General features: G+C 32.9%; 1 protein-coding gene across 7 annotated transcripts in view; it reads left to right on the top strand.

Moving 5' to 3' along the window:
• The window catches only part of pnt (ETS transcription factor pointed), a 504,008-nt gene that overhangs the window by 281,078 nt on the left and 198,048 nt on the right, over window positions 1–24,882 (top strand). The window contains exon 2 of one of the 7 annotated variants that reach the window (XM_076411205.1): window positions 9,356–9,401. The exons of 4 other annotated variants lie outside the window; for them this stretch is intronic. Coding sequence is in view for 2 of the 3 variants with exons in the window: in XM_076411201.1 (XP_076267316.1) it covers window positions 20,021–20,093 (73 nt within the window). In the remaining variant the exon portion in view is untranslated. Of the gene's footprint in view, window positions 1–9,355; window positions 9,402–19,539; window positions 20,094–24,882 lie in introns of those variants that run through there. 2 more of the 7 variants (XM_076411201.1, XM_076411203.1) reach the window with 2 other exon arrangements.

Raw genomic sequence — 24,882 nt, 5'->3', positions numbered from 1 at the left:
ACTGAATGCATTACCATATCTCCAAAACAGTTAGAATTCATCCTATCCTCATACATTCTAACCTAATGCTCATGCTAACCTCCACATTTTTCATTCATCATCTTGCCATGAGTGAACCAATGTCCCATTCTGAAATATCCATGTCTCTTCTAAATTCACAAATTCAAATAATAAGTCTTCCTTGATGCTGTTATGTGCTTTTAAAAATTTTATTCTTTTAAAAGCAATGTCTGGAAGTTCCATTAGACCTATTCGTTATCTCTACACCATTTAAATTCTATATTACCTAACAGTGACCATTCATAGCTCTAAGCTGTCTATGGATACTTTCCAGACAGTTTCCTCTGAAATAATTGTATTAAATTATGTTTATATTGAAAGATCTACTCACTGATTTTATTAGCTAACATTAAGTTGATCTTCATTCGTCACCTGCTTCCTATGAGGACCTTTTCTTTTCGATGAATCCAAGATTATATTTTTGTATTTTAAACTGTAGTTATTATTTTGTAGATTGCGGACATTTGACAACCGAATGACTTTAGCAGGCTCATTCGTTTACGTGTTCGAATGAATCAAACAGTATTGTACATATTTTTAACTGGAATAAAATGAGAAGAAAAATATTGTTTGATTCTAAAAGCAATTTACGAATAGCGGCAAACATCTTGATGACGTATGTTTACTGCTTCATGGTGATGGGAGATCCAGATATAATAAATATTCAAATTCAGAATGTAAAAGAGCAACAAGTAAATACATTTAAATATTTGGGTATAGAAATCAAAAGTAATGGAAGCCTGAATATGGAAAAAATGCCAGAGTTGGAAAAACCATGAATTGGTACTTCGTTTCTTGGAAATTTCATCAATAAGATGGAAATATCAAGCAAAACGATTTTTTTCGACACATTTTTATAAACTTCAACATACTTCAACAGTATTTGTATTTCGCGCCTGCAGATTTTTATCTTGTTAGACGTAATGTCAACTGCATTCTCAAATTTTACTAGCAAAGATGTTCCGGGTTAAATAAGAACGAGAACTGTTCGTTTAATGCTTGAGGTACATTGTGTGAGTTTTCTCTAAGACCAGTTTTCAAGCGAAACTATTTTATTAAAAATACAATGATCATGTCCTTTAAAATAATTGCAAATTATATTTGATGCCGAAATTTGGTGTTTAATCATTATTAAAATTTGGTAGCAATATGTTTGAATGAAACATTTCTCATATTCATTCAATTTCATATAAATGATATGTTTTTTTGCTTAAATGGTATGGTTTAAATAGGCTTAACTATTTGTTAATGCTTGTTGTTAATGGTTGAAATCATTGAAACGACATTAGAACATAAATAGCAAATTTGTACATATAGTTTATTCAAACTTTTTTTAGTAATGCATAATGGATATTTGTGACGTTGAAATATTGCAATGTTGCCGCATTAACTCTGAGTTTTAGTTCAGTTTGGCTTTGACATACAAATAATTTTAATCTAAATAAAATAACTCAACAAAAATGTTATTATATTTTATATTTTATTTTTTTTATGTTTGCCAAATATAATTACAGTTAATTATACAGCCACTATAATTTATAGGTAAGAGTTCAAATCTCTTATCACTGTTGCTTTCAAGAATTTTTCATACATCTGACAGCCGGTCGCCGTCTGGTTGTCAGATGTACGCTAAATTATTCAAAATATTAGTTATAATTACTACAGGTTATAAAATTACTTTGTTTGAAAATGTCGAAAACAATAGATATTCAGAGTCACAAATTGATTGCGGCTTTAATAGGTTATTTCGAAAAGGAACGAGATAATGGAGGCTCCCCTTTTGCTGATAAATTCCGTTAGAGAGGTAATTATTGATGATATTAAATAATATAAGTCCCTACAATTTTATTGAAAATGTTTTTAGCGGGTTGCTGCCGCGCTAAATATTACTGTGAGTAGTGTAAATAACATCGCTTACAAAATGAAGAATAAAACGTTAGATTGACCCAAGAAAACCCGTCTACATACTAAGTGGGTGAAGAATCTTGACCATCTTGTTATTGGCTCTATTCGAGACCAAATATACGAAAATTGTCTGTCTGAAAAGTATACATAAAAGAATTAGGGACATGCAGCTTTATGAGGGATGTAAGACCTCCTTTTTTACACTCTTACAGGGCATAGGGTTTAAAAGGTGTAAAGATAACCATCGGAGAGGTTTAATAGAACCTCCAGACATTACCTTGAAAATAATTAAATTTCTAAAGGCATAATATAAGACCAAGGACGATAAACTATTTGAATTTGTGTATCTTGATGAAACTTGGATATTTCAAAATGGTTCATTGTGGCACCCTTGCCAAGTCGGTAACAAAAAAAGTGTAAAGACAACAAAAATTGATGGAAAAAGGTAAACGTTACAATAGCATTCGATTAGGTTTTGTTGATAATTATATTTATCAATAATTAATTGCAGATATATTGCTGGTCGAGAAGGATCATAAATAATTGCCAAACACCTTGGGTTTGGATGGACTCGATACAGGTGAAGTAATTGGAATTGTGAACATGTTTCAGACAGAATAGAAATTAACAGTTTAGTGATTGAATTGGACAATGAGTGAGAAAGTGAAAGTGACTGAAGGGAACTTTCAGGACATATGATAATGCTGTGCAATGCTAGAAATTCCTGAGCCAGAGTGATGAGAGTGGAAGCAACTAAAGATATGCACATAATTAATTGAATATAACTATAGAAAATGGTATTGTAGAGCGTGAAAGATTTGTGTGCACAGATATGATTGTAATTGTTCAAAATTAAACATGAGCGTTAAGTTACAACGTATGAGGAGAGAATGAATACTAACCGTTGTGTAGATATGGTAAATACATTAGACAGAATTCAGTGATTAATGTTGTGAAGAATGGTGTACACAGATAGTAGCAAAAGAAATAAAATATACAGTGATACCAAGATGACTTGACAAGTAAACACACCATTGAAGGAAACAAGAACTAAATGAAAAAAGTAAATATGCTGTCGAATGAAAGTAAAATACGTTTCTCAGATATACAATTGTTAATTAAGTGGATTAGGCCTCCAGGGGGATACCACTACATAAAAAAAAACGGGCCGAGAAATTCTATCTCATGGATGGTGTGGAAAAGAGTTAAATGTAAACAAAACAAATCTAACCTACAAATTGTTATAGCTGTGTCTTATTAGATTTACTATAATGTTAAAATAAATTTTATTTCATATTTTTGTTCAATTATTTTATTTAGATTAGAATTTATTTTTATGTCAAAGCCAAACTGAACTAAAACTCAGAGTTAATTCGGCAACATTGCAATATTTCGACGTCACAAATATCCATGATGCATTACTAAAATAACTTTGAATAGACTATATATACTCTACATAACTCCGTAATTATTTTAAGAATTGATAGTAAACAATCGCATCATAAAATGATTATGAATTAATAATGCAAAAAATCAAGAATCACAAAAGATTAATACTGTCGTGTAAAGATAATACTGTCGATTTCGTGGTTTTCAAACTACTGGTTTAAATTCCTACTGTCGCCAATTAAGAAGATTTACGCGAAAAAGCGGCCAAAAAGCCAACCAAAGGGGCGTTCTTCTTCATAATGACATCACCAGACCACACACATATTTGGGGAACGGGCAAAAACCGAGGGAGCTTGGTTTATAATAGCTTAGATTTGACACCAGCAAACTATAATTTGCTTTCAATTTTTGATAAGTTTATGTAAGAATTAAGATAAAATTTGGTTGCAGAAATTACTATCTTGTCGAGCGATCAAAATGTATTCATAAAATCTCAGTCAAAATGGAATAGGATTTTAATAAAATTGATTTAAATGAATTATGATTATATAATAAAATTAATGCTAACTATATAGGAAAGAACTACATCGGAAGCTCCCGCCTCACTAACTTGAATATATAAATATATAAATCACTTGGAAGTTTATCAGTTACATCGTATTACGAATGTAATAGAGAAAACTATTTCTATGCAAGTTGGCATACAGATCACCTATTCGCTATGAGGAACAACGTTAAGACTACTATAACTAGAGTACAAACACCTGTCAGTAACAACAACTTTCCTATTCTATTTCCTATTCCTTTTCCATATCTATAATAAGTATTTACTATTTCTTCTAAAATATATGGCAAAAAAACCATTTTTCTATTTCAAGTTTTAAATTGTCTTATGATTATATTCTCCGAAATGTTTATAAATCCGTTAATACTATTTTATTGCATGAATTTTTGTGATTAGTGAATATTGTTATCACTTTAATTGTTACTCTAGCCGTTACAGAGTAGAATAGCTTTTTGTTACACAGTTATATATTACCTTAAGTTTCTAACTTACCTTTTTCTACCTTCCTATTTTTATATCTATCTGGTTCATCCCTATCTATCATCCCACCAATTTTGATTCATTTTTATTTTATATTGTTCAAATGCAATGTATTTTTGCAGTTTTTTTTTCAGCGCTGACCTTGATGACTTAACCAGTATAAGTATTTTATGTATGTATATTTTAAATATATATGGTTTTATTTTAAGTTGGATCATGTTAATGAAAAGTTCAGACTTCTTTTGCTACACATCTATTGGTGAAAATTTCTAATTACGTTAGTTCTTTTCAAAGTTTTTCTCTTGGTACTCTGTCAAATATATTTCAGACCCATAAAAGGTATTTAATCGTAATTTTTGCCTGTATGATTTTATGTTCATTTAAAAATAAATGATGTTCATTCAAAAAAGCCATTCCAGTAATCAGACTGGGTAGGATGTCTTCTGGGATGGTCTTTAAGCTGGCCATTGGCCAGTTGGTGAACTTAATACCGAGAACCGTGGTTTGAAGCCCACGTTAAGCAGTAAGTTCAGTAGTAAAAATTTGTCTCTACAGTGACTTAAAACTTGATACTTATCTAGGAAGACCCATTCAGTTCAATTCTATCCAAGAGATGCAGCATTTCAGTGTTTACATGGGAGTGGAATCTTTCTTCAGTTGCGAATCTCTTTCACATTTTCCCTATGACAGTTGGGATCCGAAGGTCTTAGTGAAACTAATTGTTCCTGTATCGTCTGGATGCATCCACAATGCTTCTCGAGGCTGTCATAAGTCTATACAGGTTTTAGCGTCTGCTCGTACAGCAATAACTTATGAACGAATGATTAAGATTTTCTTCAAAATAACCAATGCATTTTTTGCTTGAGATATTTCAATGTTAGTTTTTTTTTTTGATATGCTTTTTCCAACAGGGTTTTATGTCATGATTTATCGTAGTGTACTTAGCATTTTCACTGTATAGAGTAATAGTATTATTCATATTTATTGATATGTGAACAGTTTGATTGTAAGTAAATTCAATGTGCACTGATTTATTTTCCATGTTTGGGTCCACATGTTTATATTTTGACTGGCGCAATTCTCGGGCAATTTTCTATTTATAGTATGTCACATATATCGATTAGGTAAAGAACAGAACCCCAAACCCTAATTTTTGGTACACTCGCTTTTGTTTCTTTCATTGTTGACTAAGTTTCTTCTTGTTCAACTCTAAATATCCTAGCTTAGGAGTTTAAGAATTTTTAGGGTACAGGTGCGGTTAGATAAAGACAATATCTTCGATGATTTATTTTAGTACAAAGGGATTATAATTATATGCGGAAGAAATATTAATTTTTGACGAGCCGATATTAAACTTTAAACCAGATATTAAACACTAAACCAGATATTATACACTAAACAAGATCAAACTATATGAATATAAAAATAAAGAAATGCACGTGGCAGAGTTACCTTCAGATGTTAAGAACAGTGGCACGTCTGATCACTCTCAGAGTCGGGAACGGAAAGAACATCGAGGCGTCGCGTCATCCCCTAGCTTCACCACCCGAGGTTGCCACGTCGTACCCTCTGTCAGTACCACTTGTTGCCACCTCACCGTGGGTGCTAACTTCAGGTATGTGCAACGCCTCGAGTAGATCTGTGGGCTGCTGATAATTGCGGGAAAATTCGAAACATCTGACGATCGCTACAAATTCAGCGTATTGCTTCGATAACACTTTATGGAGTTATGCTTTATAGAGTATTATATACATTTTTTATAAAAGCAAACTAATGTGATCTGTTCTGTTAAAATTCTTCCCAAGAATTTTTCAAATACTGGTTGCAGTTAAATTTTCATGGTAGATTTTCAGCACTTGTCCAGTTATTAAGTGGTAGCTTGGTGCTTTCTTTGGATTGATGTCTTTTACTTTTTATAACTTGGGAGACTTCTTTTAGCGTGATTGTTTTAGAGTGTTGATGTTCAAACTCAGTTTTATTTGACGAAAACAGAAATTGGAAAACCTATTTATAATTATAAATATAATTTATGTATTACTGCAGCAGTAATAGTAGTTTGTTATGCAGAATTTCGCGGTGTTAGATGAGCCAGAAATCAGAGGAATCTAAATCTAGCAAATAAGCTGGGCGTTGAAACAATTTGTAGAGTTTCTTATAAAGTTTTTCTGTCCATGTTTTGTATCTATTTAGTCTATATGTTTAATAATGTAAAATGTTTGTAAACGTAATAATAAGTTTAGAGCTAATACATTACCAAAAATAATTTTAAAAAGAACTTTATTTTTAAGAACTCATACTCCTTAGCTGCGTATTCTCATTCTAGATGATGGTAAATACAACTCTCATGCATAGTACTATGTACAAAATTATTTTAATAATTTTTAAATGCACCTTCAAGTGTACAAATTAAATGTGTTATGTTCTTATTAATGATGGCAAACTGTGTTGAATATTTAGTCCAGTGGTATTTATTGAGACCTGATATTTATATCTACAAGGACCTAGATGTATATTTTTTATACATTTTAAATATTTAACTATCTTAATTAAATAACAAATAATACTGCATTAATGTATCCAGATACTTCTGGCAGAACCTATGTTAACAAATGAACATTCGATCTAATTAACCTTCGTGGAACTTCCGAAGGTCATTGTCGGGCAACCCAAAAGGACGGCGTTGCCACCTGGCCTCCCTCGCTCGTTTCAGTTTCAGTAACGTCCGGCAACATCGCGTTCCTTCCGAGACGCGCAAGAACTCCGTCCGCTAGCCTCTCGCCGGGTCGTTACGTTACTTCCGCTACGGAAAGACGGCCTGTGAGGGTGGCTGCTGCTTCTGCCGCAAGCCACTTCCGGCGACGCCAAGTATGACATAAGCGAACCCGTGGTTGTAAACGTTTATTACCTGTCGCCGATTCGATTTCGAGGTACCGTAGGTACCCGGCTGGGCTGTGGTGCTTTACGGCTCGGACGTCGACGGGTCCAACTCTGCTGCGGTACCTTTGTTGATCTGGTGTGGCGACAAGTACAATATAAACGACGAATTGTGAATAAATAGAGGAAAAAAATCGATGGTTTATACCAATGAGCTGGTTTTATTTCACTTTTTGGTGGACAGGTACATTTGGCGTCAGTCGGTATATACAGCTTTGTTTCGGAAACAAATAAATAATAAATAGGGGTCGCTAAAATTTTGTGTGTACTTTTTTATCATTATTGATATAATTTTTTGTTATTATTACCAGTTATTATTACCATTTACGACTAATGTACAATATATTTTATCATGGGAACAAGTGGTCTCCCAATGGTCGAAACTCGGCCATTATTTCTTGTGTTAATCATCATTTTTTATAATAGAGTAGAGAGTACATTTTTATTCAACATAATTCCCTTCAAGGGTGATACACTGATTATAGCGACCTTCCAACTTTTCGATACCATTTTTGTAGTACGATTTGTCCTTTGATTCAAAATAGACCTCAATTAATATCTCGCTCAAATTTCTTCCCAGCGGGCATTCTTTTGAGATCCGAGAACAGGAAATAGTCGCTGGGGGGGCAGATCTGGAGAATACGGTGGATGAGGAAGCAATTCGAAACCCAATTCATGGATTTTTGCCGTTTCACTGACTTGTGACACGGTGTATTGTCTTGGTGAAACAGCACTTTATTTTTCTTCAAAAGCGGCCGTTTTTCGGCGATTTCGTTCTTCAAACTAGTCAATGAAAATTGCTTTTTCGTTTCCGTTTTCCCACGCTTTGGATCGGGTTCATCGTGTGCAGTCCACTCGGACGACTGTCTATTGGACTTGGGAGTGAAATGATGGAGCCATGTTTCATCCATTGTCACATATCGACATAACAATTCGGGTTTATTATGCTTGATCATCTTCAAACACTGTTCCGAATCATCAACTCGTCGTTGTTTTTGGTCAAAAGTGATCTCACGCGGCACCCACTTTATACAGAGCTTTCTCATACCCAAATATTCGTGAATGATATGATGTACACGTTCAGTCAATCATTTTGTGGATTTTTTAATGTTTCCGTCGGTAACAACCTCTTTTGGGCGTCCACTGCGTTCACCGTCTTCGGTGCTCATTTCACCACGTCTTAACTTAGCATACCAATCCTCGATAGTTGATTTTTCTGGGGCAGTGTCCGGAAACTCGGCATCAAGCCAAGTTTTTGCTTCAACTGTATTTTTTTGCCCTTCAAAAAGCAATATTTTATCAACACGCGAAATTATTTTTTATCCATTTTTTTCACAATAACAAAAGTTGCTTCACTCAAAATGCTATAATTCACAACCTAATGATCCGACATCTGTCAAATTTATACACGTAACTTCCGAGGATTAGGCCTAACTAAAAAACATATGAATTTATTTCTAGTAGCGCCATCTATGTGTCAGACCGGGGACATTTCACTTTCTTTTCTTTCACAAAATCTATCGAAACTCTTACTGTCTACCGGCAACATAACTTAGCCGGGTTGGATACGGTTTTGAAAAACTGAGGGAAAGCAGTAATGGATCGATGATTGTTGCCAATTCATGTTACTAAAAAGACGGGAAAATGTTTTATTAATAATCATTTTACCAATTTTTCACAATAAAAAGTTTAAACTTTAAAGTGATAAAATAAGCAGAATACATGCAAGCACTTAATATATTTCGGACTTATTTTAAAGTTAATTCACTGTTTTAACACAAAATATATGGAACGAGTGAGTCACAGCTTGTTTCCCCCTATAGCAATGTATAAAATGAAATTTCGCGAAAGGAACCTTTCAAGTTCATCAAGGCCAGACGGTGTGTCGTTACAATCTCAAAGCCCATCGACATTTTTGGGTCGTGTAAACTGATTAAAACATCGAGACACATTCCCAAAATCGTAGTAGATAGATAACAGCGACCTGCAACGACTAATTACCTGTTTCTTTTTTATTTTCAGGTATGTATCGATACGATCTACAATTGACTAGCGCCCGATTTAATCGGTAAGTAAATGGCTTCGACAATCGTGTTCGATAGTAATTGGTTATCGTTCGTGAGGCAGTAGCGGCGCCAAAGCCGAATTTCCTACCGGATAATTATCTGATGGAATCTCGAACGGTATCATCCGATTAGTAGATAAGTTCGGTAAGGATGTCAAAAACGACAAGTGAAAGCGAAAAACGGAACGGCGATTTGAACTTTCCGTAATCGTATTTCTTTGTCAAAACAAATAGTTATTTTTACGACTTACTTTAAACTAGTGATCGCTCTATGGTCGGGATTCGACCACTATTTATTAGGATACCTTACTCCACAACATCTTCATTTAATTTTAAAACAGAGAATAATCTGAGTTTGGCGCATGCGCATATACAGCTATATTTACTTTTTTTTATCGTGATTTAATATCGAACATATTAAGCAGGTAAATAGGTTCAGGAGGTAAATAAAAATGGAGAAATTTTGGAAATAACAGATTTTATTTAAAAAATTATTGAATAAAATGAAATATTGAAAAATGAAAAATAATTTCCATATGCTTTTCTATTTTTATAAAAACACCATATGTAAATAAATTTACATAGTTGGACAATTAACAAGAACTCCAAGAACCATACAAATAAACATTACAATAAAAAAGAGCAAAATCGTTTAGATCAAACACGCCAATATAGCCAAAACCAAACGAAAAAGCCACCACTATATATGAAAGCAGTAAGATTTTCCTAAAAATCTCCCAATATTATTGCTACTATTCTTGATCCACAAATCACATTAATGAATTGACTACCTCGAGCTTTCGATTAATACATACATGAGTCAATACATCATTATTTTTACAAAACAATCATTTGTTTAAACATACTCTTATATAATAATGCATTGTTTCCTTGTCATTAGATCATTAGGGTGTCGTTGATAGTTTTATATTTTGTTTATTTGATCCAGGTCTACTTTTGTTAGTAAATTTAATTATTTCAAAGTATCATTGTACACTGTTCTTACATCTTAGCAAAATGCTGTCTAATTTATTCTTCTCTGATTCTCTGAATTTCACATTCTTCGACTTTTACTCTCAATAAATTCCAGCTACATCTTAGATATAAAATAAAATTTAAATCATTGCTAAATTATATTATGTTTAAAATAAATATCTAATTATTACTAGTTACTACAGTTTTTGCTACTATTCTTGATGGACAAACCTCATTAATGACTTGACTACTTCCAACACAACAAGAATCATTTTCTTCCCTTTTCTTGTTATCATTAAATTTTAGCATATGTTTGGATATCGTTGAAAATGATGTGTTATAAATGTGGCAGCTAACATTCTCACTATAAATAAAATTTATAACCTTACATTCTGCACTTACCCTTGTTCTTCCATATTTTAGACCACCAAGAATAACAGAAGAATTTAATTATTATTACTATATAATTATTAATATAACACATAATCTAGATATTCTAGATATTTTTGTTGTTTTGATCTGATCGACCGTACCGATCGAGTCGAAAAGAATTTCCATTATGTTACCATAATCAGCATAGTTTAAATTGCTACATCACTGAATATTATAACAAAGTATCATAAGTAAGATTATTTTCAGAACTCTCAGAGAATGTAATATAAGTATACATAATCCTTCTTTACTTTCGTATTCGTATTATAAACATAAATTTGGAATAATAAATAAATTATTACATGTTTGTATATTAAAACAGAGAACTATATTTGGCTTTGACTTGATATTACAACAATAACGAACACATTTAGATAATTTAATGTTTACAATTTAGATATGTAAATTAAACGAATGTATTAATTCAATATAAATATTATATAATCACTATAAATGAACTATTAATTTTTCAAGACTTAGGTCTAAAAAGTAAATAATCAAAGTAATTAATACAATGGTCCAAGAATAAAATGTCATATAGTCATATATCTTATTGCATTAATAGTTAAATACCTTAATATTTATCATTGCTTTCAAATGTTTACAAATTAACTATTAATAATTCATTATTTCTTTTATTTGGTCTATGTGTTTCATCTATGCAAATTATGTAGTTAGGTTCATTTTAAATGCTGCATATTTTCAGTACTTCATTTATGTTTTCATATAGTCTCTTTATCTTTTATCAATGTTTCCCACCTAAAATATATATCGCAACATCAATAAATACTCCAGACTGGTTAAAAGAATAATTTCTTTACCTACATTTTTGAATAACTTTCCTTAATTCTTCGTTCTTTGCTTATTTATTCCACTTTTCGATTTCACCTTTGGAGATTCCTCAACTTTAATTAGCCTTCTATGGGAACTAACAACTGACCCTCACAAATGAGGAATTTATATCAAATGAAGCTATTTTATAACTGTTAATATTTTTTGCAACATTCATTTAACTCTTAATACACAAATTAACATATTTATTACCTGCAATATTCGATTAGTGCTTTGTTAATAAATGCATCTATTAAAGAAACCTGAAATGAATTATGATATAATACCACTAAAATTTACAGAAAAATCCTAATAACATTTAGAATTACTTTTAGAACAAACAACTTCACTACACAGCAACACAATAAAACTGGAGCCATCTTTTTAGATGATGAGGCCCTGTCAAGTCAGGATCGATGACGCAGTTTCCTCTCGAAAACAAATCTCCGCAGGAGTACCGTAAGGTGATCCACTAGCCCCTGCCTTGTTCAACCTTTACATGGCCGATTTCCCACTACAGAACCATTCCTTCATAGCATTTTATGCAGATGATGCAGCTTTCTTCACAACCGGTTACAATCCCGACGCTATTCGCGACACACTTCAAACCCAACTGAACCAGGCGTGGTATAAATTCAGCGTCAGCACCTCGAATCAGGCATCCCCGTCGTGAAGAGTTTCACGACCATGCTCAGTGTAAAATTCTCTCTGGGCGCCTTAGAACACGACAACATCTTGATAAAATCACTACCCATCCACAAACCTTGGTAGATAACCAACTACGACAATCCCAGTCATAACCCAGGGTCTCTGTCGCCCGCAAAACACTCCACTATCCCGAACATCATCAGCGACATCAGCAAAAGAGCATTCGGTTCTAGCTGGTCATTCGGGAACAAGAAAAAATAGATCACAAGATCACATCGTTTGGTTATCTTGAGTCTGCGTCCTACTTCAGTATGATCCAAGAGTAAGATTCTCAGACGTAACAAAGAAAACGCATTTTTTGCCTTCAAAAATTCATCAGCGCCGCTCTAACATTTCAATACCACTTTTGTAGAACGATTTATCTTTTACCTCAAAATAATCACCAGTTACTGTTCACTCAGATGTCGATCGTTTTGATTCCCGAGTGAGGTGATGGATCCATGTTTCATCCATTGTCACACATCGATGCCAAAATTCCAGTTTGTGACGTTTAAACATGGCCAAACACTGCTCAGAATCATCAACGCGTTCTTGTTTTTGGTCAACATTGAGCAAATGGGGCACCCACTTTGAACAGAGCTTTATCATAGTCAAATGGTCGTGCAGTATAAAACCAAAACGTTCTTTTGATATATTTACGATGCTATCCGCTCTCAAACCAAGACTAATATATGATATTGTTTGGCAGCAATATGTTAGTCATATCAAGTTAGTAGCAATAAATTAGTCATACTTTAAATTCATTCAAATTAAATTAAATTTAATCATTAGATATTTAGTTAGGTTCTTATGAAAGAAAAATGCCATCAAATTACTAGTTCCATTGTTAAAAAATAGATGGTGCTTCACAAACTTATCGGACAGCCGCTGTTGTCACTCTTAAAATCAATATTACTCTAAACCAAAATCAACAAATGCATAATTGTATGTGGTTTGTTTAGATAATACAATAAACAGAAAAATGCGACGAATAGTTTGCACAATCAGCGCGGTTATCTTTAATGTTTTCATACCAAACATTGTTCGGAATTTTGCGCTTTTGTTAAACACTGTACTTTCCAATGTGTCTCTTAAACCCATGGCTGGTATAGGTATTTCTTGATCTTACTGCATCATAGATGTCGCGAAACGTTTCAGCACGCACTCAGTACGTTTTCTTGTGTTTGTCTATCAATCCCACAATTTTAGAACTATGAGTTCATAGATAATTCCGATAGTTAAAATATTTACGAGTGGATATTATTCATTTAATCATTTTCAGCTAATGGAACCTTCCCTAGATGCCTGAAGAAGTTTAATATTTTTAGGGGATCATCTTCAGCTTCCAAAGATACATGCCAAAACAAAATGACAATCGCACTTTCTCTATGCCTAATTTGTTCCTTTATAGACTGATGATGATGATCTTGATATCTATGATCTTCATAAACACTTTCCCTACAACAGTTAAAAGACAGTTTTTACAGTGTTTATACATTTAGTATCTGCTTTTTACAGTATAGGAGCAGTTGTTGCTTTCTTCAATATTGACAGTGTTTCCTCAACGGCTTTGCTCATTTCTGTACTAAGTTGGTCGACACCAGCGATCTTATCATAGTTGAATTATTGTATTTATTGTTGTCATTAGGATTGAAGTTTAACTACGAAGAAGCTGAGTGTTTGGTGCGACTTTCGATATTTGCATTTCAATGGAGCAACTTCCAAATCTACGACCACACCATTTCAATAGTATTCTCTTTCTGGGTTTGGTTTCTGAATTTACAGTGTTTCCCGAAATCGATTAGTTTTACCTATTTTCGTTCTTATGTCGTTTTTAAAAAATCGTCGAATATCAAAAACGAATATCAAAACGATATTCTTAGGATCATTTAACTACATAACGTTACTAAAATAGACAAATTGGTGAATTGAATTGAAGTTTCCTTGGAAATAAATGAGATAAGATTAATGAGATATACCCCGGGCTAAATTTTCACATCTGCAGTAGAGTATTTTTAAAATTAAAAATTAAACTCCCTTATTATCTTGAGCCATTTACCAGCCCTTCGATGTATCGATATAGATACATGCCATATATCCTTAGTATATTATACTTTTTTTTTTGTTTACAACCTAAGAAAATCACAACAATATCTAATTAGTGATTTTGAAGTAATATGTTCTTATAATCGTTAAAAGATAAAAAAAACTCTTGAACACTATCGCAGCGCCACCTAGTGGGTCCGGTTCTCAATCTAAACCATTCTCGAATCCACATGAATACTTACCTAGAATTTCATCAAACTCAGTCCAAGTCCGTTTAGGATCTCAGTGACGTACCACACGAAGTGAAGAATTATATTAGAATATGAAACATTTAAAATAAAAAATTACCAAATTATTATTTGGATTGGACCAAGTGAGTTAATTATAATATGGATACCATATGCTTTGACCTTCTCTACACTGCTGACATAGTCGTGGCTTGTTTTGCTCTCCCCAGTAACAGGATTGTAACCAAATAAAATTTAAATATGACCATATTAATCTTTGAAGTATTACAGAAATTATTTGTATTATACAAAACAATAAAGAAGCACTTTAAATAATTTAGACTCATGAATTGAACACAGAGAAAAAGGTGAGATATGAATTTCAAATTGTATGCTATATAATATATAACAGTATAAAATCATATACAAAGTATTTATAAAAAAGTATCATATAAAATCTACTGTAAAAGTAAGAAAACTTAATCCAAAAAATATGAGGAAATGCCCATCATGGTAGACTAAGGCTGATCGTGACTCAAGCTTCATGAATCAAGGCTATATTTCCATCAAAAGCTGAATTTCGTCAAAATTATGTTAATTTTAGCGAGACTATAATGATATTGTAAGAATCAAGGCCTCAACAACAATCTATAATGACTTTTATCGTATATCTCTCCTTGATCTAAGTATGATTTTATTGTTGACGTGACCTAATTACTATTTATTTCGTAATTTGCAACATTCTTAAAAAAGAACAATTACTATCATTTACCGGTTTTTGTAATATTTTTATAATTCTACTTTTCATTTTTTATTTATAACATAATATAGCGTAATATTTGCGATAACACTTTTCTTTACATAAACACTCGGCTTAACAACACCTATTTTTGTTTCATGAAAACAATAATAAAAGTTACATTTTCTCATTATCACGAAGATATACAGTATTGTATGATTCTTCCTTTACTTATTAAAATTGTACCCTTTCCAAACTTGCCGAAAAAGCGATTTTAAACGCTTTGAACGATTTTCCGGACGCACATCACATAATCCCTAACGAACAATTCAGTTTCCGTGCCAAACATTCATACCTCCATCAAGCTGCCCGCGTCGCAGCAACTATCCACCAGGCACTGATAAAAGATCGAAAAACTGCAGCCATTTTTTTCGATGTCTCTAGAGCTTTCGATCAAGTATGGCACCATGGTCTAATATTTAAATAGAAACAGCTTGGTCTACCCAATGACCTAATAGCCCTAATAGCCCGGATAGATTCATACTTGGACGATAGGTCCTTTCAAGTGAGGATCGGTGACGCAGTCTTCTCTCGTAAACAAATTTCCGCAAGTGGTGCTCCACTAGCCCCAGCACTATTCAACCTTTATATGGCTGATTTCCGACTCTACAAACTTTTCCACACAGCATTTTACGCAGACGATACCGCTTTCTTCACAATCCGTTATTGTCCCGACGCTATTCGCAACAGACTCCAAGTACAGTTGAACCAAGCGATAGCGTTTTACAAATTCTGGCGGCTACAGATAAACTCGAGCAAAACTCAGGCTATTCTGTTCCACCGCAAGAAGGAGTTCCGCACCTATCGCCTCCAAATCGATAAACTCCCTATCCCATGGCTACAGAAAGTTTCATACCTCGGTCTCCAGTTCGACCGCAGATTCCAATGGTCAGCCCAAATATAGCACACTATTTGCAAAGGAAGTGGCGTGTAAAGCCTACTATTTCCTCTACTCTGCAGAAAGAGCAAACTTCCAAACACACAGAAAGCGGCGCTGTATAAAATGCTAGTCCGGCCAATTTGCCTCAACGAAGCACAGGTGTGGTACAGGTATGTCTCGAAGAGACAACTTGAACTACTACTAGTGTTCCAATCGAGAAAAGTCCGCGCGTTACTCAGAGTCCCACGGTTTATGAGGAACGTCAATCCTGAAAAATTTCATAAACATGCTCAGTGTGAGGTTCTCCATAGGAACCTTAGAACACGAAAACACCTTGATAAAAACATCCTTTTTCTTTTTATTCATCGTTGCTTAGAAGTTGGAATCGAACATCAACTACACGGTACAACTACATCGATATACCAACAACTTCTTTGACTTAGTTTTGACTTTTAATAAATTGAAAAATTGCCTCCACAAATATTTAAAGCCTTCTTTACCCTAAGCTTTTACAATTTGTTTGATCAAAGCCACAGAATAATATTTTTGGTATCTTCTAAAGTTGTATGCAAAATATTCTTCTTGGGAGGAGGCGTCACTGTTTTTTCTTGCAGTCCATTGTTTTTTAGAACAATATTGATCATTTCCAGATATAAAATATGAAAACGACATTTCTTTTGTTTCATGGAAACAACCCTTGAATATCCACACAGTATCAAATAAACTTTAATTTAATTTTCATTAAATTCAAGGGTTTCTGTTGGAGATTTAGCTCTACTCTTTGTCTAACGTGATATTAATATAATTAGAGACATATTTTTTCTTCGTAGGTCTTTGGAATTAATTTTTGAAATATTACGATTGAGTCATTTAATATTAATTTAAAACATTTTGCATAGCGATTTATTTTGTGGCCTGGAAACTTCCCAATAAAACATTTGCATGTTGAAATTTCTTCCCTCCTCTTAAACCCTACTTGCGAGTGCCATAGTCATTAACAGTAAATAAAAAATTGATAAAGACTTTTTAACAATGAAGTTTCACCCCTCCTGGTGTATGAATTGGTCGTGTTAGAGCTCCCTATCGTGTTATTTAGGGATTGAATCGATTGAAAGTCCGAAACAAGTGGTATTTGATCAACACAAAGGTTTACTATTTGCGAAATAGGGGATGCGGACTGTTGTCCATAGGAGACGTGTAAATTGCGTTTCGTTCTGCAAGTTATAACTTCAGGTGTTTATTTTTTTGTAGGTCGTGAAGCCTCTAATAAAACGGGGTCATTATTATATATACAGGGGGAAGCAAATTGTATACTTATAAAACACTGTAATTTATTTAATAATATATCTAACATAGTATTTGTTTATGAGTCTATTATGATGATTCTAGAGACAAAGTCACTAGTCTGGTAGATCTCATCATAACCTTCCTAAACCTAACTTAGTAGCCTCAACCTTCATGCGATAGTTTTAAGAATGTCATGAGAATTTAGCATTTAATTGAAGTGGATTTAGTGAAACAGCTTTTGTTATTTTCAAAACACAATGGCCAACTTGAGGAAATTGTGCTTCTGGATGCTTTGCCACCTTTCTTATAGTGCCGATCCTACCACCATTGACTAGTTGCTGTTTGTAGACCTTGAGACAAAAGAGGTCAAAGATTTAGTTTAAATTAAGAAGAGATTACTTAAGTTTCCTCTTTGGAAAGCAAATATCTATGAAAAAAGTTTAAAAAATGAAATAAACACTGGACTGAATAGTGAAGATTTTGATTGTGGAACTTGTGTTGTATGCAAGTAGTTCTGATACTGAAAATGTTTTGATGGTCTGCTCTTATTAAATAAACCAATTTTAACAACAAATAGGAAACTTGAGCTATAGAGGAGGGTACAAACCACACTACAAACAGTAAGACGGTAGAACAGTCACAAAGTAGAAACCACAACCGAAGCAGATCTAACATGGAAGCAAATGTAGATCTGAAGAATACAGAGAATCTTTATAACCAACAACGCCCTATAATTATAGGGCAATAGTGGTCCCTCATTCGCCAAAGATAGGAAGGCAAAATTTTCTTCTAATTGATAGGTAATTTATTTCTAGTTGATAGCCATGTAAGAGCTCAATCCTACAAACTGACCTATAAATTCAGTCTAGATTTAGGATTACACGAAAATTACTTACAAAATAATAGACGACAGTAAAAAGCTACTGTTGTCCACGCTAAGATTGGCCAAAACTACTCATGCGCATCTATTCTAATCTAGTCTGGTAGATTTCACAGCCACGCGTTGTCGTTTACGAAAGTTGTGATTAGGAAGTATTTTTTAGGTTAATTGTGTGTTTACAAAAGTTTGTTCAGGAAATATAATTATTTAATATTTAACAGAGAAAATTAGCAGCGGATAATACAAAAATAAGTCCTGTAGGCTATATTTCGGAGTATTGTACGCTTTGTTCTACGATTGTTAGAACAAACGATAGGAATTCAGCTAGTCTTCTCATTCACACCACTGGTCGAATTATTTCTGCCAAATACTTCCATATTCCAAGATGATAATCTGCCCACAGACTCAGCCAAAAAGGTTCAGTTTTGGTTTGAGGGGCATCAGAATAAAATTAAACATCTTCACTGATCAGCACAACAGCGAGATCTTAACATAATTGAACCTTTAGGGTGAGTTTTAGAGAGTAAGGAGTTACTATCCATTTCTGACATCATTCAATCAATTGGCAGATGTTCCTGTATAAGAATGGGACAACATTCACGGAGACACGCTATTATTTTCTTCATCCATCATTTGATTAGTATTTGCAATTTATATGAATAAATTCGCTTTAAAAATAATATGAAGTCTTAATAAGAATGTCTGAACCGATTTATTTGGACGATCCTTTAATGGTTACAATATCCTGCTAGTTTTGGATAATTTCCATCAATGTAGAGACAATCGTGTAAATAACTCTACGTCCAAATCGATTATTTCCCCATAGAGCAGGCCGGGAGTCCTCAACGCTCGCCGCTAATTTATGATCTTTGTCCGCCGATTTGTACCGTCTGTCTAGCTCCGTCTCTGCCCACCTACCTCTCTGTCTCTCCCGCCCTCGCCCTCTCTCTCTCTCTCGCGCTCGCTCGCTCGCTCGCTCGTCGGGCCGTGGCGGCACCTCGCTCGAGACTTTTCATTCATAATTCGACGCTGAACCAGGCAGCGGGAACAGGAGGGGGGAGGCGACGTTTCCCGTGTGCCGTTTCCTAAGCCAAACATACACCAATTCATAACACAACGCCTTTCGTTATAGCGGCAGGTGCTGGTCGTGTCTCTTTTCTTCGGCATCAGCGTCTCGTGGTGCGAGTGATTTCGTGTTTTTGTTCGGGTTCCGCGTGTCGTGCGGGAAAAAAACCGCCCCCTCAGCCCGGGCCGAAGACAAGCCGTGCGCGTTTCGACCTCCCCCGCATACCCCCCTCGGCTCGTCGCACGCGCTATGAATAGAAAATCGGCAAACGATCAAACCGATAGACGACGAAAAATAACTCGACGTTAACTGAATGGACTGTGGTTGTTGTCGTCGCGTTATTTTCGATAGCGGACACTGAAAATAGCCACCGGAATGGTCGTACGTTCGAGATGGATCCGTGATTGATATCGTGAAGACGATCGAGGAGCCCAGGATCCGTTGTTTGTGCTTTGGTTCTTGTTGGTTTGGTTTTTTTGGTGATTTTGAATGAAATAAACGTGATCTAGTCAATGTATATAGACATATTGACGCCCAATAGCGGCATGGGAATAAAAACAATGAAGTCAATCAGTCGACAGAAAGGTAAGGTTCCTAAATAAGTCGTTAAACAAGTTGTGTCATCGAAAAGACACAAACCAAGGTTGTTACTAAACAGTAAAAGCTTCAGTAACATCAAATCCTTTTCATGTTTCTTTGTTCCTTTGATATTTTCAGCTTGTTATTATAAAATATTCCGTGATATATCAAAATAGCTATACTGAAGCTGTTGATAAAATATCTCAATAAATTGTGACAATTCTGGCCATCCTTTTATCCTAATAGCTTTTTCCAATCATCAAAGGCGCCCTCTTGCATCTAAAATTGCCTTAATTCGTATATAAAACATGGTATCTGCAAATGTTCAACCCTATTAACATTTTTCATACGTCTAAAGTATTTGTGTTGTTTTAAATTGATTTTCTATTGTTTTACATCCACTAGCAACTTGTCCGGTTATGCAAAAATACAAAACCATTTTAATAACACCTATACTATTGATTTTCTATTGCTTTATATGCACTAAAAGCCTATTAGGTATAATAAAAAACTAATTAATTAACATCAATACGATGTTCATTTGACACCTTACAGCTGACTTGAGATTGTATACACTAGACAATAAAAAAAGATAAGAGATATTTCAATTTAATATTGTTTTAATGTCTTCTTGATTTGATTCATCCTTATTTTATATGCACTAGCAACACAAATACACATTAACACAAGGTTAATTTGACACTTTATAGATGACTTGAAGATATATACACTAGTTAACAAAAAATTATAACAGATATTTCAATCTAACAATATTTTAATGTCTTGATTTGTTTGTCTATTGTTTTATATGCACTAGAAACTTTTATTTATGATATGATATAGATGTATATACTAATCAACGAACACTTATATCAGATATTCCAATTTAATTACGTTTTCATATCTTCTTGATTTTCCATTGTTTTATATGTACTGGCTACTTGTTAGGTTATACAACACAAAACCACATATAACACTAAAACTAGGTTCATTTGACACCTTACAGCTGATTTAGAGATGTATACACTAATCAACAAACAATTATAAGAGAGATTCCAGTTTAATGAAGTTTTAATATTTTCTTCTTTTGATTTTCTATTATTTCATATGCACTAGCAACTTATTTAATTATACAACAATACATAACTACATAAATAACACAATACTAATTCCATTTGACATCTTACAGCTGATTTAAAAATGTAAACGCTACTCAAGGAAAAATTATAACAGATATTTCAATTTAATAATGTTTTAATGCCTTCTTAACGAGACTGTATCGTTGAATGGTTCCGCCTGAAGTAAAAAAAAAAACGTTATCTCACATTTACCACGCCAAAAAAACATTAGAATATGGAAAAAAGCCAGTCAATTATCTGTAATCCTTATCATATGTTCCACTACAGAGACCGTTCCACGATCTAGAAGGCGCTGGATTAAATTACGAACAAATGTAACGCGGTTTGGCAAAAAAAGCCTATTATTATTTTGTTTTTTTCTATCTGGCAATGGTAACTTGATAGTGTCGGTTTGAAGCTGATAGTAGAGTAAGCTCGATTGTTATTTGATTCTTGCCTACGTCATTCATTCAGTACTAATCCTCCGCGAAGATTAAGGTTATGTTAAACGTCAAGATCTCCATCATTTATTTAGTTTGGCCTATTTTTGTGTGCAAAACTAGGTAGTCGAGATTGGGTTCGTTGTGTCATAAACCGCACAGATTCGTCATGCAACTAACATGTAATTTTTAAAAATTACTAGAAATTTTAAGAAGTAAATTGACGTCATTAGAAGTTGATTTAAATTCATTTAGAGTTCCGTTTATTGTTCTTTGATTTTGAACAAGGTGTTATTTATTACTTTTATTTATTATATATTCAAAACTTTGTAATGATGCTAAGAATATAACGAGATACTTGTCTGGATTTCTAAAAGATGTCATGATAATTGTAATATAATTACAATTGTCTTTTTATTTTTAATGATAGTACAACTTATGATAATTAATATTATTTATTGTTTTATCAAAATTGCCTTTTAATTATTAATTTATTCAATATAAGCTTTAATTAATTTCGTTATTATTTTATGTATTAATATTTATATATTTTGTTTATCAATGATGTAACTATCGTAACGATATAAAATGATAATATATGAATTTAAAAAAAGAAATAATTTTATGGGGCTTTTCATAATACCATATATTCTTATACATCTTGATAATAAGACACGTATCACGCCAGTAACCAGGCTGGGTAAGACCGGATGTCTTCTGGGATGATTTCTAATCTTGATTTTTTATCATTTGTAAAAGGGATTTTTAAATATATATAAAGTATAATCAAATATGTCATGTAGTTATTTTTTAATATCTCCTACGTTTACATTATAATATTTGCAAACAATTGATTTTCAGTAATAGTGCAATTTATATTATGTACTATATAATATGGTACTCCCTATTTTATTATAAATAATATGTTAGTTAATTTGATAACTAAAAAAATAACAATAACAATTTATTTCATACACTCATTATGGAATAATTTAACTTAGTTATTTAAGTGTATAATTTATGTTTTTCTTAATTCTTCCTATAAGTAAGTGTACAATTGGTTTTTTAATCTGCGCAAATTTTTAAAAAATTATTTAACTGTTGCTATGTGAATTCCTGCGATATAAAAGAAAATTTACTACCTACTTACATATCTCACTTACCATAATCTTACAATATATTCTATTATTAATTATCAATATTAACATTGTTACAATTATTTATTATTTTGTACAATTCCCTTTTATAATAACTTTTATTTTTTATATGATAATCTATTTCGACTTATTTTACATCATTAAAATGTCAGATACATTTTATCATTCAACTTAAAAGAAACAACTCAAAAAAAAAAGAAGAAATTATCTCTGAATTTTAGACAATATAGCAATTGTCATTAAAATAGTATATTTATACACACTTCCTTCTGTTTACTACATATGTAACTTATATTTTTCTTTCTTTCTTTTATACAATTTTCAATGACCCAAGAGAAGTTATTATCTATGGAATAAATGTTACTTTAATAAGATTTTGGAAATGACCCATTCTAATGCCGGCTTGGAGGCGCAGTGGTAAAGGCTATGAGACGGTCCTCCTACTGTTGCGATAGCCGCGGGTTCGAATCTTGCTGGGACATGGTCATAAATTTATGTTTAAAATTTGTGAATGTTCTAGGCAAGAGTGTAAGATCCGACCAGGAAAATGATCCCAGTCACACCAGTAACCAGGCTGGGTAAGACCGGATGTCTTCTGGGATGATTTCTAAAGTTGGTCACTCGCCAGTCGGTAGGCTTAATGCTGAGGACCGTGGTTCGGAGCCCACGTTAAACTTTAGGGCCAGTCCAGATAAAACCATAGTTGGTAAAAGGAGACTTTAATATATGTTTAAAAAAATCCATTCTAATATTATTATAATTGTAAAAGGATAATTTATTATTTTATAGAAGAATATGTTTTTACTATCTTTACATATGTTACAGTTTTGTTGCATTTAATATATTCTTGGATTATTTTTGTACAAATATGAAAATTATTGTTATCTTTGTCAACTTTTTATAACTTTATAAATTATAACTATATTAACACAACACACTAACTCTCACTAACTAAATTTCAATTATCCGAAAGTACATTATATTAATACTATTATAAATTATTAATATAAATAGTATTATATTATATATGTATATTAATTATATATCTGAGAAAACGCAAAGCATTCCACTTTGAAAAAATAAATTGTTTAATTTTACACAATATAGTAATTCTCACTATATATTTTAAAATAACATTTTTATATACATTTTCGTAATTCTACTTCTTCTATTTACTATGTAACTGCCTTATATATTTGTTATACCAAATAATAATATAATTTTAAATAATTCTACTCCAATTCTTATTAATTCTATTTCTACTAATTAGTATCTATCTACCTTACATTTTTCATATACTGAATTTTCGGTATTCGAAAAGAACGAGTTATCTATGAAAGAAACCTTATTTTAGTAGGATTCTGTGGAAGCTCGTCGGATAGTACAGTCCCACCAAGCGACCGGATGTCCGAGTTTTGAGAAATAGCATCGCTTCAAAAACGGAAATATGTTTGGCAACGTTGTCGATTTTACTACCGGGCCAAATCGTATGCTACCCGCTGGGACGCACTGAAAAGAAGTCCATTAGTCCCAAATTCGGTCCCAGGCTTTCTGGGGCGTCGATTCTTCGCGTAATCGACCCTAACATGTGCTCATCACGTTCGGAACTACGGAGGAGGATTCTGTGACCGTTTTTTTGCCTTTCTTAGTTCGGTTTTCTCTTGTTATCTTCGACGTCACTAGACTGACAATGTCCAGTCTTATTATGAAAATAAATAACTGCACGACACGAATACTGTTCAGTATCATTTTGGTGAGGGTTGAATTGACATAAAACATTCCCTTTTTTGTTTATTTTATAATTTCTTGTGATAAGTCAAAAATTAGAATTAAAGAAAATATAACTTTGTTAAATTACTAATTTTTTTTATAATATAATTACTATTAACCAAATTTATTTTATTTTATTTATACAATATCTTGTTCAAAATATTATTTTTAACATTATTGTTACTGTATGATAATGATCTCGATGACATATCTATATACGTAATAATAATATTAGCGTTTTGTCCTCTATTTTAATTTTTACCTTATATTTCTATTATTTTTATTACTAAATATTATTATAAACTGTATT

Source organism: Rhynchophorus ferrugineus, unplaced genomic scaffold (genome assembly GCF_030347505.1).
Source record: "Rhynchophorus ferrugineus isolate W39M unplaced genomic scaffold, kcgeb_rfMv2 rfM8, whole genome shotgun sequence".
NCBI classification, from domain to species: domain Eukaryota; kingdom Metazoa; phylum Arthropoda; class Insecta; order Coleoptera; family Curculionidae; genus Rhynchophorus; species Rhynchophorus ferrugineus.
Note: the sequence above shows the minus strand (reverse complement) of the source record. Positions and strands in the feature narration are given on the sequence as shown.